This window comes from Tripterygium wilfordii, chromosome 1, assembly GCF_013401445.1.
Source record: "Tripterygium wilfordii isolate XIE 37 chromosome 1, ASM1340144v1, whole genome shotgun sequence".
NCBI classification, from domain to species: Eukaryota; Viridiplantae; Streptophyta; class Magnoliopsida; order Celastrales; family Celastraceae; genus Tripterygium; species Tripterygium wilfordii.
Genome location: NC_052232.1, coordinates 6,821,996 through 6,839,285, shown reverse-complemented (window position 1 = coordinate 6,839,285; position 17,290 = coordinate 6,821,996). Strand labels below are relative to the sequence as shown.

At 33.8% G+C, this 17,290-nt stretch overlaps 2 protein-coding genes across 2 annotated transcripts; one reads left to right on the top strand and one right to left on the bottom strand.

Moving 5' to 3' along the window:
* The first annotated feature begins 3,308 nt into the window (after positions 1 to 3,308).
* On the top strand, positions 3,309 to 5,886 carry LOC119999673. Its single transcript, XM_038847416.1, has 4 exons — positions 3,309 to 3,763; positions 3,871 to 4,157; positions 5,251 to 5,389; positions 5,533 to 5,886. The coding sequence occupies exons 1-3, from the start codon at positions 3,487 to 3,489 to the stop codon at positions 5,314 to 5,316; spliced, it is 630 nt and encodes a 209-aa protein (XP_038703344.1). The 5' UTR covers positions 3,309 to 3,486; the 3' UTR covers positions 5,317 to 5,389; positions 5,533 to 5,886.
* Positions 5,887 to 8,732: 2,846 nt separating this feature from the next.
* On the bottom strand, positions 8,733 to 13,464 carry LOC120015942 (cytochrome P450 90A1-like). Its single transcript, XM_038868500.1, has 8 exons — positions 12,753 to 13,464; positions 12,169 to 12,318; positions 11,822 to 12,082; positions 10,208 to 10,297; positions 10,046 to 10,124; positions 9,399 to 9,505; positions 9,174 to 9,304; positions 8,733 to 9,085 (listed from the first exon to the last, which is right to left on the bottom strand). The coding sequence occupies exons 1-8, from the start codon at positions 13,269 to 13,271 to the stop codon at positions 8,980 to 8,982; spliced, it is 1,443 nt and encodes a 480-aa protein (XP_038724428.1). The 5' UTR covers positions 13,272 to 13,464; the 3' UTR covers positions 8,733 to 8,979.
* Between the last annotated feature and the right edge of the window lie 3,826 nt (positions 13,465 to 17,290).

Genomic DNA, 17,290 nt, shown 5'->3' with positions numbered 1-17,290 from the left:
CTAGAAACTTCATTATTAAGTCATTAATTAGTAATATATATCCTATTTTCTTTAATTTAATTTTTTACTTGAGAAGTTGGTCCATGTCAACAAAAAAAATTCATTAAAAAATCTAGGCAAAAATGTACTTTTAGTCCCTCAACAATAGGTGTGATTTCATTTTCGTCCTTAAGCTTTTTCTTTACCCCATTTTCGTGTCTCAACTATTGAAAATTATCTCGTTCGTCCCTTGAAAAGATCCGACGACGGCAAAATCATATGTAACATCTGAGTTGGCTTAAGTTGATGATGTATAAGAGTCCACCTAGTACATAGAATCCACGTGGCATATGAGCTGTAACAAATAACTCTAATCCCTTAATTTTTCCATTTTCGTCCCTTCTATAACTTCATCTTCGTCTTCTCCAAAGCTCACTTAAAGGATGAAATTTTCTAATAAATAATAAATATCAATGATTTAAATTTAATATTATATTTTTTGTTGAATAAAAAATTAAATTAGATACAAAATTTGTAACATGTGATCTTTTCTTAAAATATCCAATAGTTAAATACATGATCAACGATCAAAATCTCATATATTTTTATTTATTTATTTTAGAAATTTTAAAGAATCTTATACATTTTTTTATCAGTTTAAAATATCTTATACCTCAAAAATAAGAAGAAAAGGGGCTGCTATTTTTTACAATAGCAACCTACCCTAATCACGAGGGGATATTTTCCCAAAATAAAGTAAGAGATTGTTTCAAATTTCGATTAAAACATAAGAAAACATTTTGAAAATTCTCACTTAAATTATATTCAAACTAAAGAAGAAGGTCAAACATTTATGCAAGAAAAAGTTGGTCTAATCCTAATATTATTATATGAATTAATATTTTTGAGCCCCTAACCTAAAGTGAACAAAAAGTGAGTCATAAGAATTCGGAAAACGACAAGTTTAATAATTATCCAATTGAAATTGATTGTAACTAATTCAATTCAATATTAAAAAAAAAATGAATGGTTCTAGATTCGGAGCGACAGTTGGTAGTTGGCTTCGCTGCTCTTTTGTCGTTTATGGTAAATTTAACCGTGTTGACAGTAACAATACAAAATGGAATCTGTTCTTAGCTGCAAAAAGTTATATGAAACCATTGACATAATTTTCTTTATCATGGATTTGATTCTTCAATGAGATTTCTTCTGCAATAAATTATAGAAAAATTGATTTTATTCTACGAAATGTAATATAATTATTTTGATTCAATTTTTTTTAGAAGACCATCCTAAAACTAAATAAGTATTGTTTTATTTTTTTTTTGTAAAGAGAAATTCATCCAAAACACGATCACATTGAACCTTGCCTGCGACGTACTGGAGTTTTCGAAAGCCCTGGTAGAACTTTAAAAAATGGACACTCTTGAGTAAAAAATTTAATTTCGTATATCACATAAAAATATGAATTTTGTAGGACTTTGAAATACAAAATCACTAATTATATTAGTGTAATCAATTTTTTCCACCAAATAACTTTCAATAGACTATATAACTAACTCATTTAGTATTTCTTGTGACTACTATAGTATTAAGAGTGTGTTTGGATTGAGGGATTTGGAGGGGAGGGAAGAGAAGGGAAAGGGAGTTTCCTTCCAATTCCCCTGTTTGGATAGTTTATAAAAAATTGAGGGGAGGGATTTGAGGGGATTTGGTAGGAAGATCTTTTTAAATTTTTGTCAAAATTTTTTCCTTCCAAAATGGAGTCATTTGAAGGGAAGAGATTATTAATTAAGTTACTTATAAGTTAAAAACCTATTTTACCCTTGGACATAACACTTAAACATAAAAAATAAGGATAAACTAGTAAATTAAACTATTTTTCTTTCCTTTCTTTTTTTATCTATCCAAACATGAGAGAGGGAAATGTATTTTCCCTTCCATTCTCTTCCCTTCTCTTCCTTCCCTTTCCTTTCTCTTCCCTTCCCCCAAATCCCTCAATCCAAACACACTCTAATAGTCTAGTGTTTTTTTAAAAAATATGGGCCCTGGGAATTTGAGGGCCTTAGGCAACCGTCTATCTCGCTCGCCCAAAGGACACTTCTGAAGCCTGCACTTTATTTGGTTGTATCGCTCAATTGTATATCAGTGAATTAAGTTTATAGCATACAAAAAATTCCAACTTCTCATAATTTGGTGAGAAAATCTTGCATTTTTAATGAACACTTTTAGCAAACTAAAATAATTTGGATTGCTATATAATTTAATATATGTATAAAGACAATCTATTTGGGTACATGATTGAGACATTCTCTCTCAATTACAAGGCAATTCCAAGAAATCATTCATAGATCATTCAAAATTAATAATAAATTATATCAGCTTGTGCAGCCAGATATAAATGTTAATTTAGGTTAACTGCCATAATGTTTCCGTTATTTAAATAACGAAAAAATAAAAATTAAATTAATCAAAAAACCATATATATATATATATATATTGAAAAAGATTCTAAGGACAAATTTTTGCATGTGATCACTGGTCACATGGATCCAACCCGTCGGTTCCACCAAACCCGTTTGATTGATGAGGTATATGTATGGATTTCTTTTAGTGATTAAAGTAACATTTTCTTTCTTTGTGATTGAAGTAATATCATTTTTTTAATATTAATTGATAATGTTTTAATTAGGGGTTAACCGTGAGCTAGCAAGATACATTTTGTATTAATTGAGGCCATAAACCACTATAACATGAGCTAGGTCTTTGAGCACCAAGTTGATCCAGGGGCAGCAAATTAAAAATAAATATATATTATTACCTAATCTATTAGTCAAGATAAAAATTATGTTAATACTGTCTCACTTAGCGATTTTTTTTAAATAGAATATCATTTTTCATGCCGTTTTGAACACCAAATGGCTAGGGTTGCCCTACACAGCAAGACCAGTGGATTAGTTCGAGTGATAAGCTGGGTCTTGATAATCATTTTGCATACTAATATAAGTCCAAGAGTTCGAAACCCACTTTGTGCAAAATATCTTCTTGGGTCTATGTACCCAAAGGATTAGTTATAGGGCAAAGTTTGGGGTTTCTTGTGTTTAAAAAAAAAAAACCCTTAAGAAAATTATCTTTAATTGCCTCCTAAAAGAATTAGGTATTGCCGTTAATATTGAAGTCTCAGATATTCATTTGACCAGTAGCATGCGCGTATAATAAAGTAATAAACTTCCAAGTCATTCTCCATTTGTCCTCTCTCTCTCTCTCTCTCTCTCTAAGTCCAGTCAAAGCATTGAACCTCTGCCTGCCTTGCACCTTCCAATAAATTCCACTCTATAATCCCCCTTTTTATACATCACCAAAATCGGAGTCTTTCTTACATAATAACAAGTCCCTGTCAATTTTGCCTTATCAAAAAAGTCTCAAACCCATTTCTCTGATCTGTACATAAATCATCAAGAAAATCAAACCCACACCCAGAAACCTACCCATAGCAGAGAATCAAAGATGGGTTTTGCAAAAGAAGAGAAATCAAGGAAAGTTTTGAGAGGGTTGAAGACTGTGTTCTTCTTGATAACTATGGTGATTTCTTTCCTTGTATTCACAGCACCAGTTCTTGTTGTAATAGCAGACACTCTTCTTCCCTCTGCTCTTCTCTCTGCCTCTCTTTCTTCTTCTTCTTCATCAATACAAACAATCGCTTCCCATCTCAATAACTATGATTTCAGATACTCCCTCATCGACATCCCTATCATCTCCATAGTCAGATCAGCTATCATAATCTGTAAGTCACATATCAACATCCAAAATTACCTTCTTTTTTTCTTTTCTTTTCTTTTCTTTTTTTTTTAAATTTTGGGGCTAAAAATGACTCTGTTTTTTGTTGTGTAGGTGTGTACAGCTTCTGTGATGGGCCAGGGCTTTCAAGAGGGCCATATTTGGGGATCACAATGATATGTTGTGCGGTTTCTTTGATATTTGTTTCAATCAAGGCTTCCTATGTGTTGATTATTAGCAATATTGGAGGAGTTGGAGGTGGAGATGGGGGTGTTAAAGCTATGGAGATTGCTCTGTTTTTGTGTTCTCTGGTTCTGGCAATTGCTCATATGTTTGTTGCATATAGGACTAGTTGCAAGGAGAGAAGAAAGCTCCTTATTTACAAGATTGACATTGAAGCTGTAAGTCTCTCTCTAAATTTCTTATTTTCTTCAAAATTCATTGCAAATCATCAAGTTAGTCAAATAATTAAAGGGGTATATTTCACTAATTAATTAAAGATCTATTAGAAGATCCAGGCCCTTTTCTTGTCATATTTCCATATCTGTAATGAACAACTAGGGAAAAAACTTCACTAGTCAACAACAACAAAAAAAATCACATTTTTGTAATTTTGGTTTTTTTTTTAAATAATTTAGTTAAACTATTAATTCAAGATTTTTTTTTTCAAAATTTTATGATGTCAAGATGATGGATTTCTTAATACATTTCTTATCAGCAACTATATGGCCAGTCACTTTTATGTATCTATACGTAATAGAACACTATAAGTTTCACCAATAAATTAACTTCCGCATTAGGGTTTATTTTTCCTTCTTTTTTTTTTCAATTAGTGCTTCTCTTTTTTCTAAGATTACGTTTGGTTGGAGCCTTTGCGAGTGCTAACAAGGCGAGAGTAGCATTCTCAAACCCTCCATTCGCAACACTCTCCATTCGCAACACTCTCGAATGCTCTATCGAGCCTAATCTAAACGAACATGTTAAGAAATCCGGTATCTTTTGTTCCATCTATCTCACATGATACATGTGAAATCGTGGATAGATTTGTACATTTATGGATACACTAGGTAGGACTAATATTACACCTAACTTGATGGCTTTACGTGGATTGAGAGGCTGAGTTTAACGTTTACCAAACCATCACATGTATGCTTATGTTATGCTGTCCATTGTTGAATGCCAGTTTGGAGCTGACTAGGAAGATTCATTCAGCCCCCAAGGTTACCTATAAAAAAACAATGAACAATGTACAAATCCAGAAGGTTGTTGTATGCATCATGTGATCAATCTTGTTTTTCATGTGTTTTTTTTTTTTTGGGAATTCAGAGAATCCTATTCATGCATGGGCCCTCTATGTCATTGGTGGGCAGATGTTCAATTTTGACTTCTTTCCATCTGTCTGCTACATATATTCCTGTGAACATATATATATATATGTATGCATTAATTTAAATAAAAAAAAAGAAATTAAATTGTGGGGTAATGTGTTTGCAGGTTTCAGCTTGTAAAAATGGGTTCCCTAGATATCAAAAGATTCTCCAAGAAGAAAGAGTGAAGTGACTAAACCCATAACAATCAAGGATATATATACATACATTATTGGCTAACCAAACTCTTCAATATTGGGTTTCAGGTAAATTTTGAAAATTCAGTTTGAAAAATTCAATAACATTGCATACATTATTATAAAATATAAATACTGTATAACTGAATTTGTATGTATGTTGAAAGTTGAAACTGATTGAAGCTGTGATTTTGGATTTTTCTTGGACACAGGTGTATCCGAAGGATTTACCTGCAACTTGCCAAATCATTGAAGGAGGAAGCTAGTTAATATGGCGGCTTAGAGGTGTATATATACAAGCCCAAGAGGTTTTGATAGTTAGGATACCTTTGGCATTCATTAATGTTTTTGTTTCTGTCATGACATGTACAGTAATTATATTTTTTATTTTGCAATCGCCTAGAAAATTACATACGACCTGAGATGATGTATGGTTCTCAGTGTTGGGCTATTAGAATACAACATATCCAAAAAAAATGTGTAGCATAGATGCGAATATTTTGTTTGGATGTATGATCAAATGAGAAAACGTAAGATATTATTAAAAATTAAACGATTCGATACGATTCACAATTCAAAAGCTAATGCTTCTCTTTACAACTTACAACGTTATGCTTGGCCTACCATAATGATCAAAATACTATTGATACAATCGGTGGGAATTGTATTTGCATATGATTTTTGGGGCGTTTTGTTATGTTGTTGATAAACAAATTAAATTCCACTTGAATGAGTTGACAGTAACATAATAAGGGAGTCAATTGACACGTCAGAAGTCAAGTGGATGACACGTCATAATAACTTCATTTAAAATATGGTCAATCAAATCTTCTACCTATTATTAATTAATGCATAAAATGATGACGAAATATACAAAAGAGAACTAAAGGAAATAGGGTGAGTTGGTTCATATTTTGCGTTTGAGTTGAGCTACAATATTGTGACTTTTGTTCATTTTAAAACTTTTGGGCTTAAGTTGAATTATGATATGTTGGCCTTTTATTCAGTGTATAACTTTTGGGCTTGGATTGGGTCACAACATAGAGTTTTAAAATTCAATGGGGCGAATTTTATTTTCCCAATGGGGGCAAGAACAAAAACCAATATATATCTAATGAAAAAGTATTTCAGTGGGGGTAGTCGACACTTCTAAATCCTTTCTTAGGTTTGTGGAATTTGGGTCGGATTTTGCTGTTTCTGGTATTTGATATTGCAGGTCTGCTGTTTCCGTCATGACGGCCTCAGGTGCCGTCGGACAGTTAGGGCATTTTGGAGTTTGAGGAGGTGTTGTTCGGACAGTTAGCCCAGTTTCAGGTCAGGCGAGCATCTGTCCGAAGCAAAGGTAACTGTCCCAAGATAAGCTAGATTTGAATAATTGCCCATGGTTGTTCGCATTGCTTCCATAGCAAAGGTCATGCCAAATGACGTGTCCTGGCAATTCGGATTAAGCTGCTGGCTCTTGGATTATTTTTTGGCTCATTAATCTTCGGACAAAAACTTGTTGCATGGATCTGACGGGGTATTTGGTTGATATTTTGAGGGGGAAATGAGACAAGCCGAAGGTGAAAATAGCTCATTCCCTAGTTTGGTTGATGGGAGGGTGGAATCCCAAACTCATCCCACCCTCATTCATTCCTTATGGAGATTAGCCAAGTTCACTAAAATGGTGAGATTGACTAATCTCCACAAGCGAGAATGAGTTTAATACTCAACAGACTATCATACCCCCCTTATTAAGAAGTAATCACAACCATTAAATTAATTTATTCTTATTTTTATGTATAAAAAATTGGATATAGTATGAAAACTGTACAATTAAAATTTTCAACACTCATGCTCACTTTTCATTTCATACCAAACATGATAATGTTTCCCACACTCATCTCATCTCACACTTGCCTCAAGCTCGACTCACACTCACACTCATTGGATTAACAACCAAATGCCCCATCAAAACGTAAACCATGGCACGACAAGGTGGAGATCTTCTGATGTCTTTCTCTTGTTTTGTTGTTGCAGAGAACAAAATTTAAGAAGAGATGAGCATCGTAGGCGTTGTTGCAAGATTGATATATACATGTTCATTTGGAAAGATGATACGTACAAAGAAGAACGTTAGCATATTATTGATAATAAACAAGTTGAAAATACATTATCAAAGATGAACAGTTAGAATAGAAAAAGAGATTGGATTGTGGAATGTCAAGCGCACAGTAGTCTCTGTCTCCTTAAGATTTAATGGTCTTCCCGCAGGTTTGCTTCGAGAAATACAGACGACAACCTCTCATGATAGAATGTCTCAACTCTGCACGGAATGGAAGCTTCACTCCGGGCACCTTGCTAAAACAACGATGGAAGCTCTCTCTCAACTCACTGTGAATGAATGCAATAGTAATTATTTGTTGTGTGATTTGTGAATGTTATGAACGCCCCTATTTATAGTACATGGGAGGGATACAAGATTGGAACGAAATTGGATTGGAGAGTAATCTACACAGATAATTCCAAAATCTATTGAGAATAATCAAAAAACAGATAATAAAATATCCATCTCTTAAATAGATGAAATTTAATCTGTTAACTGCTTGTTGAGATAAGCGTACGAAGATGTCTGATTGGCCAAAAATGGAAGACTAGGCTTGAAGCCTACTAGCCTGTGGAACAAAAAGATTATAGTACATGGGAGGGATATAAGATTGGAACGAAATTGGATTGAAGAGTAATCTATACAGATAATTCCAAAATCTATTGAGAATAATAAAAAAAAAGATAATTAAATATCCATATCTTAAACAGATGAAATTTAATTTGTTATTTAGTTGTTGAGAATCTTGAGATAAGCCTACAAAGCTGTCTGATTGGCCAAAAATGGAAGACTAGGCTTGAAGCCCGCTGGCCTGTGGGACAAAAAGATTATAGTACATGGGAGGGATACAAGGTTGGAATGAAATTGGATTGGTGAGTAATCTTCGTAGATAATTCGAAAATCTATTGAGAATAATAAAAAAAACAGATAATTAAATATCCATTTCTTAAACAAATGAAATTTAATCTGTTATCTATTTGTTGAGATAAACCTACGACCTAGGCCAAAAAAGGAAGACTGGGCTTGAAGCCCACTGGTCTGTGGGACAAAAAGAAAGAATCATCTCTGGGCCTAGTGTAGACGACGATGTCGCATGTATTGTTTTTGCATAATGTCTTTCCTATCCACGTAAGCTTGGGTCAAAACATTGGTTGAAACCTCAGTCTCATATACAAGAGTTGGTTTACTTAATTATCCAATGTGAGACTTTTATTCTTCCTCAGACTTGGTCATGCCCAAATGACTCATTTGAAGCAACATTTCATTCACTTTATTCATAGCTTTGAACAAGCGAATACACTTATTCTCTATATGAAACTCTACATATTCATGTTTAGTTCAAATTTATCCATTAATTGGATCTCAATTAACCAACAAAAATCCCTCACTTAAAATTTGGACTTTACACCCACCTCTGAAAATTTGTCTCTGGAACTATATTGAAGGGTCGATCGATTTGCACTTTTAAGTTTTAACAGGTCCACGGTGAAATACTAGTCCACTAAGAAAGTTATTAGTAACTACAACTTGACTGACTATATTCCTCTCTTACTCCATGCTTCTCCCGCCTAACTTACATGGCTTGGTCACAGTTTAACCGCCGCACTTTTATCGGATACCTCTTCTGCGTTCTGGTCGTCGGAAAGAAAACCAACTTGTCTTCTTCAGCAGGAACCCAACTGGATTTACATTCAATACAAAAACATTATGGAGAGTACATCAAAACAATGGAAAGAAATCAAAGTGTAAGAAAATATCATGTAGTACCTGTAACGGGTAACTATCCGGTGAAGGAATACGGAGAGGATAACCCTTGCAATCTCATAACCAGGGCAGAGCCGCGGGCCTCCTCCAAATGGCATGAACACATTCCCGGAAATTGTCGGTACCGGTTTGTTCTATATATTCCAGGGTTTTAATTTGATTAGTCATTAGTGATTACTAGTGAAACTTCTTTGGTTTACTAATAGAGTCAAGACTGTATTTAATTACCTGCCATCTCCATGGATTGAAAGACCGAGCATCCTTGTAGTGATCAAGGTTCAAATGTACAGCTCGAAAGGATGCGAAAACCTGCCATCCTTTAGGGATAGTGTAGCCTGGTTTGCATTGACATTGCAAGTGAAGAGAAATTAATATACGAACATGCATTAAACCATTACCATAATCACAAAACTACGAATCCATTAGTAGCATTTTACGGCACACCATTTTTATTATTTTTTTTCCAATTGAGAAGCCACATTATGGTTTCACCCATTCCAATCATCATACTGTAACCAATAGGGTTGTCAAAAAAACCCGGAAAAATCAACCAAACCAACTGTTTGGTCGGTTTCGTTATCTTCTTTTTTTGAAAAACCGACCAATCGGTTTTTTACAAATAAAAAATCAAAAATATTGGTTGGGTTTGAACATTTTTAGAAAACCAATATGTTAAAACCGACCGACCTTAATAATAAATAAAATAATTTATATATTTATCATGTATATATATTATATCGTGATTAGTCAAGTAATTTAGTATTTAGTTTACTTTTTTACTACTTAACAAACAAACTTGTAAGTCTTATATTAACATATTTTTGGTAATGGGTATATTTAACATTACCAAGTGATGATTCGGATTTTATACAAACCTTTTACGGGGACATTGGTGATCGCCCTCCTAAAGATCCCACCAATTATGTTTGCTACTCGCAAGGTCTCGTTAATAACCTGCGATTAATGTATGTAATCAAATATTCATAACCAATGACGTATGTATTAGTGAATGTTTTATATGTCATTTTTGAACTTACACATTGAGTGAATGGCATTGATTTGTAATCACTCCATTCAAGTGCTTCTGTATTATTACTCTTCTTTGCCCTAATCCCTTCATGCTCCTCCTGCAAAAAAAAAATCAAACATTATTTTTATCATAATTGTAAAGCCCATGGACCCTCTGTGGGCCTAAGACATTTTAATAGCATGAAAAGCCAGTATGGACCATGTGATGGCCACATGAAAAGCCCATGGCCCATGTCAGAAAGCATAGAAAAACTTGCAGATAAGGGGGTCCAACGGAGTACGGACCATGTGATGACCACGTGAACTCCCATCTTCATTTCTCAATATAGTACCGCAAGTACCAAACTCGATCCAACGGTCAGGATTGAATGATAAGAACAAAACACATATCTCATCCTAGGAATCAAAAAAGTTGGTCTCAGATTGACTGGCTGAAGGTGAATGGGGTGTGCTGACTACCTGCAGCCTCACCTTTACACCGTGTGATGGTCCTTTCTGCCCCAGAGCCGCACGGTTTTCCATGAGCCACCCCTAGGAACCGTGGGTCCAATGTGAGGACTAAAGCAACTGAAAAACAGTAATACCCTCACAAACCTAGACTTTCAGTAGGGGTTTATTTGTACTTTTATGAAAGACAGTGGTCAAAAGACGGTATGCGAAGACGCCTGACACGTACTCAGATTACTTTACATATTTTTCAACCGCACGTAATTAGGCGGGGAGTTCGGGGAAGGGATGATTTTTGTCCGGTTAGACGAATGTTTGCTTTTACTTTGACTTCTTTTTCCTCTCTGTACATTTCCCTGTAACTTTACCTTTGACTGAAGTTATTTTAATAAAAATTTAAAAAAAAAACCACACTTTCGCGGATTATTTTAACAAATCAAACAAGTTTTATCATTTGACATATAAATTGGGCTATCTACTAGGACACAAAGAGATTGCTCCCAGTAGACATCCAACTCAAATCTTCTAAGTCTATGATTTCAGAAAGATTCCAACTCAAATCTTCTAAGTCTATGATTTCAGAAAGATTCACCAATGAAACTATCACCCAAATTATCCTCAAATCCTATCCACACATTACTTTCTTTCACCTAGAGGGGTCATGCTGTCTTTTCACACATGGCAACCCTAGACACAACTTATGAAAGTTCTATGAACCCTAAAATTAATTCTAATCATGTAGAAATATGTCACTATTTGAAATATATATATATATATATATATTATGATTCCTTGTAAAAAGAAAGCGTATATGCATTCAGACAAAACTAAGCATATCAAGCTTACACAAAAGATTCAAGACCAAACACCTCCACCTCATAATGACTTCACAAACAGAGAAAGAAAAAGTTTTGACAGCTTTTACCGCAAGATGATAATGATTCAGTCATATTATGAAAACATATATTATAAAAAAAATAACATAATAATAATAATATAATGTAATGATGATCACACATACGTGTGGGCGTTACCAAACAGACATACACTAATTACTACTAATCATTAATCACTTCTTTTTTTGTCTTCTATTTAATAATTATTAATTAATTATAGAAAATTAATGAAAATGATAATTCTTAAAATAGAGAGAAGAGTGAAGCATGCAAACAGACCTTGAGCTGAGCCAAAGCCAGAGGGGTTTCGGTCAAGAACTTCACCGCCAAAGTCATGATCGTAGATGTGGTCTCGTAACCGGCGACCAGTAAAGCCAACAGGAAATCCACAATCTGTTCATCGGAAAATCCATCATCGTCCGCCAACAGCGCCGCCAACATGTCATTCTGCTTCTCTCCTCCTCCTTCACTAATTGCCACAGCCTCCTTCCTCCTCCGTCGCACCACCAGATTCAACGCCTCCGCCACCTTCGTCCTCGCCTAATTCAAATCCCCCAAAAAAAAGTCTTTTAAATATTAAAATTAGATAGAAAAGTTTCAATTAATTAAGTAAATAAATAAATTACAGTGATGGCTCGGCTGTAAGTGGGGGAGAAGAGCCGACTAGGAAGAGTGAAAAAGCCTTCGATCACAAGCACGTACTCCTTCCTTAACCTCTCTGTCCACTCACACGGATCGTAACTCATCAGCTGCTTCACTGTTAGATTAAACGTGATCTGCGCATAACCATGTAACCATCAGTAGGGATGGCAAAAAATTGGTTCTAGATGAGTTTCGGGTCACACAACAACAAGTGTCTAAAAAATATTTAGATATCCAGATTTTAATTCGGATTAGATTTTAGATATATTAAATTAACCAAACTCGGGTCTAGATAAATAAATCAAATAAGATTTTTATGTTTGGATCTGGATCCGATTTTAAATCGAATAAAAATTTTGTACTTAAACTTGAATTTTAGATATATAATTTATGTTCAAACTTGATTTAATTCATATTTAAAAAAATTTTGTATTTGAACCAGACAGAGATTTGTCACCGCTAACCTAAACGTCAGTGTCGAAATTGTAATTAAACAACCGAGAATGTCGGACCCCACGCTCATTTTTTCTTTTCTTAATGAATAATAAATAAATAATAAAATTGGTACCGTCTTGGCTTCCTCCATGAGCAAGACCCGGTCGGACCAGGAGTCCAGATTGAGCCGGATCAACCGGTCTATATCCACCAAAAGATGGTCCTTAATAATCGACGAATTCCCGAAACTCATTGTCAGAGAATGCATCCGCTTGTGCAAACTCCCCTTCATAAGCAACAACGAGTGCTTCCCCAATAGGTTCGATATCGAACCGGGGTAGCTACAGTCAAACAGCTTCCCTTCGTTTTGCAATATGAACCGGTTTACCTCCGGATCGGCCGAGAAAACGGTCGGTTCGCCGAAAACATGTGTAGTGAATAGCGGTCCGAACCGGCTCACCCGCTCGTCGATGAACGGCTCCGGATTCTCGGTCTTGTAAGCAGAGATAAGTTGCAAGGTCTCGCCGACGAAAGGAAGGCCGAGATTCCCCGGCGGCAGTCGGAGGAGGCGGCGGCGGGAGGCTCGGATGAGGATGAATATCACGACGATCGAGAGTAAAAAACAGAGCAGGAGGAAAACAGGAAGCGCCATGGGAGACTAGGGAGAGACTACTTTTGAGTAAAATTGGTTGTGTGTGTGTGTATATATTGAATATCTGTGTGTAGATATGGTTAGGTGGTGTATGTATAGGTGTAGAGTGAGAAAGGAAGGGAGCATAAGAGCATTGATGGAGGAGAGAAGGAGCCGCACGAGGGGGTTATCTATCCCTCTCTGTGAAAGCATCTAAAAGGGTATTAACGTTTTGGATTTCTGACATTTTCTCATTTTCCTGTCTTCTTTTTTCACATTTTTTCTTTCCCTTCTTTTGTCTCTTTTTTCTTCACACCTAAATTTTGATTCATAAAATAAGAGAAATAATAATTATTCTTTTCATAAATTTAGATGATACTTTTGTTACTACTATTAGACTTTATTTAAACGGAATTCTATATTTGTATATTGTACATAAAGTAGGTATTGCCGTATTGGTCAATGAATTAGTTTGGGAAAAAAATATGTGCATTTATAGTGTACATGTTGACCTGTTTGTCATCTATATATATATATATATATATATATATATATATAGAATAATTATCCTATCTGAATCAAAAGTGTGAACCAACTTTGTGAACTTCAAATCCAATGGTTGTAATAAAACAAAACAAAAGTGGGGATCATAAATTTTCTGTGGGACTCATCACATCTATGGTTGAAAAGTAGGTTCACAAAGTTGGTTCACACTTTTGGTTCACATAGGAGAATTATTCTATATATATATATAAATAAATTGTCTTACGCAGACCTCCGCAACTTAATAACTTACGCAAGTGGGGCCCACTACTTTGGGTGTCACATATTTCAAATCAATGGTGAGATTGAGGTGCGTAAGTTAATATAACTTATGGATGTTCGCATAAGAAAATTCTTGATATATATATGATCCTAAAGTGAGATTTTAAAATGAGATTCTAACTTTTAATACATTTTTTTTGTTCGAAACAAAAATCAAAATCAGATGCAACCTAAAAAGTGTATGGAATGTCTTTTATTTTATATTCAACGATTCAGAATTATCATGCACTTTTAATGTTGAATTTGATTTTTGCTTCAAACAAAAAATATATTTTTGGGTTCGTAAGATTGAGCAAAATACAGATTCTCCTATAAGATCATAAAGTAAGGATATAAAAAATATAACACATATTTTTACCATTGATTTGGAACATGTCAGACCCAAAACAATAGGTTCCACTTGTCATTTTATTTAAATCAATGCTAAAAAAATTGTCCTTATTTTATATCATTACTTCACATGTCTTGTGATTTTATCTATACTATATATATTATTAATTAATAAATGCCAGTGGTAGAAAAAGAAGGGAAAAAGAAGAAGTCAAAGGCACTTCCTCAAACATGTGAGAGCTAGACTACATGTGGCCCTCTTTGCATCCACTTGAATCTTGATAGTTTTATGCTTCTAATTAATTAATTAATAAGTTAGGCCCCATAAAGGTTCCAAAAATTGTCATGAAAGGACAAGGAAGAAAGAAAGTATCTCACAATTCTACACCTAGCTACTTTTTGCCACTTTTTTCCAATGATGCATGCATGCCTCTTGTTATGTCAAATGAGTTTGAAGACTTTGTGCCATAAAAAAACTGAGTTTGAAGAATTTTTTTACAAGGTTGATCCCAACATTTTATTCCTCATTAAATCTAACACCACGGAAGTAGTTTAAGAAATTACACCACCGGACAACACCGAGATTGATATATCCGAACAGACTAAACAAACATACATAAAAAAAAAAAAAACAACAATGATTCTAAATCAAAATTTTTGACTTTCCCTTCAGCAAATGAGTTTGAAGAAGTAAATCTCAACAATTTAAATCATCAAAATATATAATAATAAAAAATTTATATATTATATATGAAAAAGAGATGAAGGTGAGGACAATATAAAAATAGAGTGGGAGTATTAATTTAAGAGTTGACTTGGTTGACAATCAGTTGAGTTAGATATATGTGCCTAAGGTTCGATTCCTATCATAAACGTAATTCTCCGTGGTATTTCAAGAAAAGATAGAATGTCATTATGCCTACTCATTTGTCCCACCAAATTCCAATTGTAGCTATCCTATCAATAGAGGAAGTATAAGAAAACAAAGTTTTTATTTATTAAGGAGTGTCTTTTTGCGATGAAATTGCTTACATCCCTTCGTCACTTATTAAAAAAAACTATCATTAGCTAATTATCACTATTAAAATCTTAACCGTCCATATATAGCCATTCAAATAATCCAAAATCCCAAATGTTAACACGTCATCCATTCAAAACACAATTTTCCAACTCTTTGAAAGAAGAGAAACACACTTCCTTCCGCTGCTGATTAGTCTTGTGTGACAGTTTTTGTTTGGATTGATGGATTTGGGAGAACGAAATAAAAGGGAAGGGAATACAAAAGAAGGGAAGGAAGGTAATAAAATGGAAAATGGAATATTTTTCCCTCTCTCATTTTTTGATAGATAAAAAAAAGAGGGAAAATATTTGTTATTTATCTTGTTTTGATAGCCATCATAAAGGAAAAAAAAAAGTCAAAAAAATCGTTTAATTTACTTATTCATCATTATTTTTATGTTAAAATATTACGTACAATATGGTAAATTAGATTTTTCACTTATAGATAACTTAACTCTCCTTTCTCATCCCTCCAAATGACCTCATTTTAAAAGGAAGTATTTGGCAAAAATTTGATGAAATCTCTCCCAAATTCTCATAAAATTCCTTCTTTTATTTTTTTTAAACTATCCAAACAAACAGGAGAATTGAATCTCATTTTCATTCTCTTCCCTCCTCCCAAATCACTCGATCCAAACACACTCTTACAACTCATAGTGCTTGTTTGGTGTAGCGGATCCGCTGGCTAAATGCCAGCGTATCCGTCCCAAAAAATAAGCTCTCGTAGGGAGCTTATTGACAGCGGATCCGTTGTCTTTTTTATTCTTTTTAATGATGTGAGACCTAGTTTTTATACATAATCTTTTTATTAATTTTTTTTAAAAAAAAAAAACAAACGTGTCCCCAATTTTTAATACTTAACCTTTTTATTAATTTTTTTAAGAAACTAAACATGGACCCCACATTTTATTTAATAAAATAATTATTTTAGGTAACATTTTTTATTAGTTTTACTTAAAAATATAATTTATACAATTATTCCCACTTGTAAAATATTATAATATTTAATAAAAAATATGTTTAAAATTAATTTAAATAAGAATTATATAAAATTTTAATATAAAAAAATAAAAAATCTAATATTATAATACTTTATTTCAATAGTTTTTTCGTTAACCTCAGCTTTTACTTCACCAAACACCTCACAACATATTTCACAGCTTTTCTGTTAGCATTGAAAATCAATCTTTCCGCACCACCAAACGGACCCTATAATTTGCTTTCTCCACCTACTGAGTTGAAGCATGCTGAAAGATGGGTTTGCTAAGTCTGCGCAGATGTTTTTCTCAATCAAAGGACGGTTAAAGCAAGCACAGCCAAGAAAGAGAAATTGCATATTTCCAAACAGGTTGCTGGAGAATCCCAAACGTTGTTCCTTGCTTTGTTATGCATGCAGACTTGCGGCCAAATTTAGTCCATCAGATCACATGGATATGGTTAGTTAAGATTTTATTTCTGAATCAAACATTGTAGAGGAGCCGTGTCCATTGTCCCCACTAGACAACCCCTATAAAATAACGATGACACAGCCCTAGCTAAGAAGAAGATGCACCCACAACACCCCACCTTTTCTTAATCGCTTTTATATAGTACTCCAAGTATGGTATGATCACATCATGTGTTTTTGTGTACATAACCAACATTCTTAATTATGATTCTTGTTGTTTAGTAAAAAACAAAAAAATCAGATTTTTTGTGTCTGTTTTTTTTTTTTTCACTAATGATGCTTGCATGTCATCATCCATTAAGAAAAGGGTTTTGATGGAAGTATTAGATTAAATCATGATTGGATATATATTTGATTCTTTTGAATTAATTAAAAAAAA

What these genes read in the sequence shown, in the direction of transcription:
- LOC119999673 (XM_038847416.1), top strand. Translation starts at nt 3,487, where the DNA reads ATGGGTTTTGCAAAAGAAGAGAAATCAAGGAAAGTTTTGAGAGGGTTG. An exon ending in CAGATCAGCTATCATAATCT is followed by an intron (nt 3,764 to 3,870) that starts GTAAGTCACATA and finishes TTTGTTGTGTAG; the next exon opens with GTGTGTACAGCTTCTGTGAT. An exon ending in ACAAGATTGACATTGAAGCT is followed by an intron (nt 4,158 to 5,250) that starts GTAAGTCTCTCT and finishes ATGTGTTTGCAG; the next exon opens with GTTTCAGCTTGTAAAAATGG.
- LOC120015942 (XM_038868500.1), bottom strand. Translation starts at nt 13,271, where the DNA reads ATGGCGCTTCCTGTTTTCCTCCTGCTCTGTTTTTTACTCTCGATCGTC. An exon ending in CTTACAGCCGAGCCATCACT is followed by an intron (nt 12,083 to 12,168) that starts GTAATTTATTTA and finishes GATTTGAATTAG; the next exon opens with GCGAGGACGAAGGTGGCGGA. An exon ending in CACCAATGTCCCCGTAAAAG is followed by an intron (nt 9,506 to 10,045) that starts GTTTGTATAAAA and finishes AATGCAAACCAG; the next exon opens with GCTACACTATCCCTAAAGGA.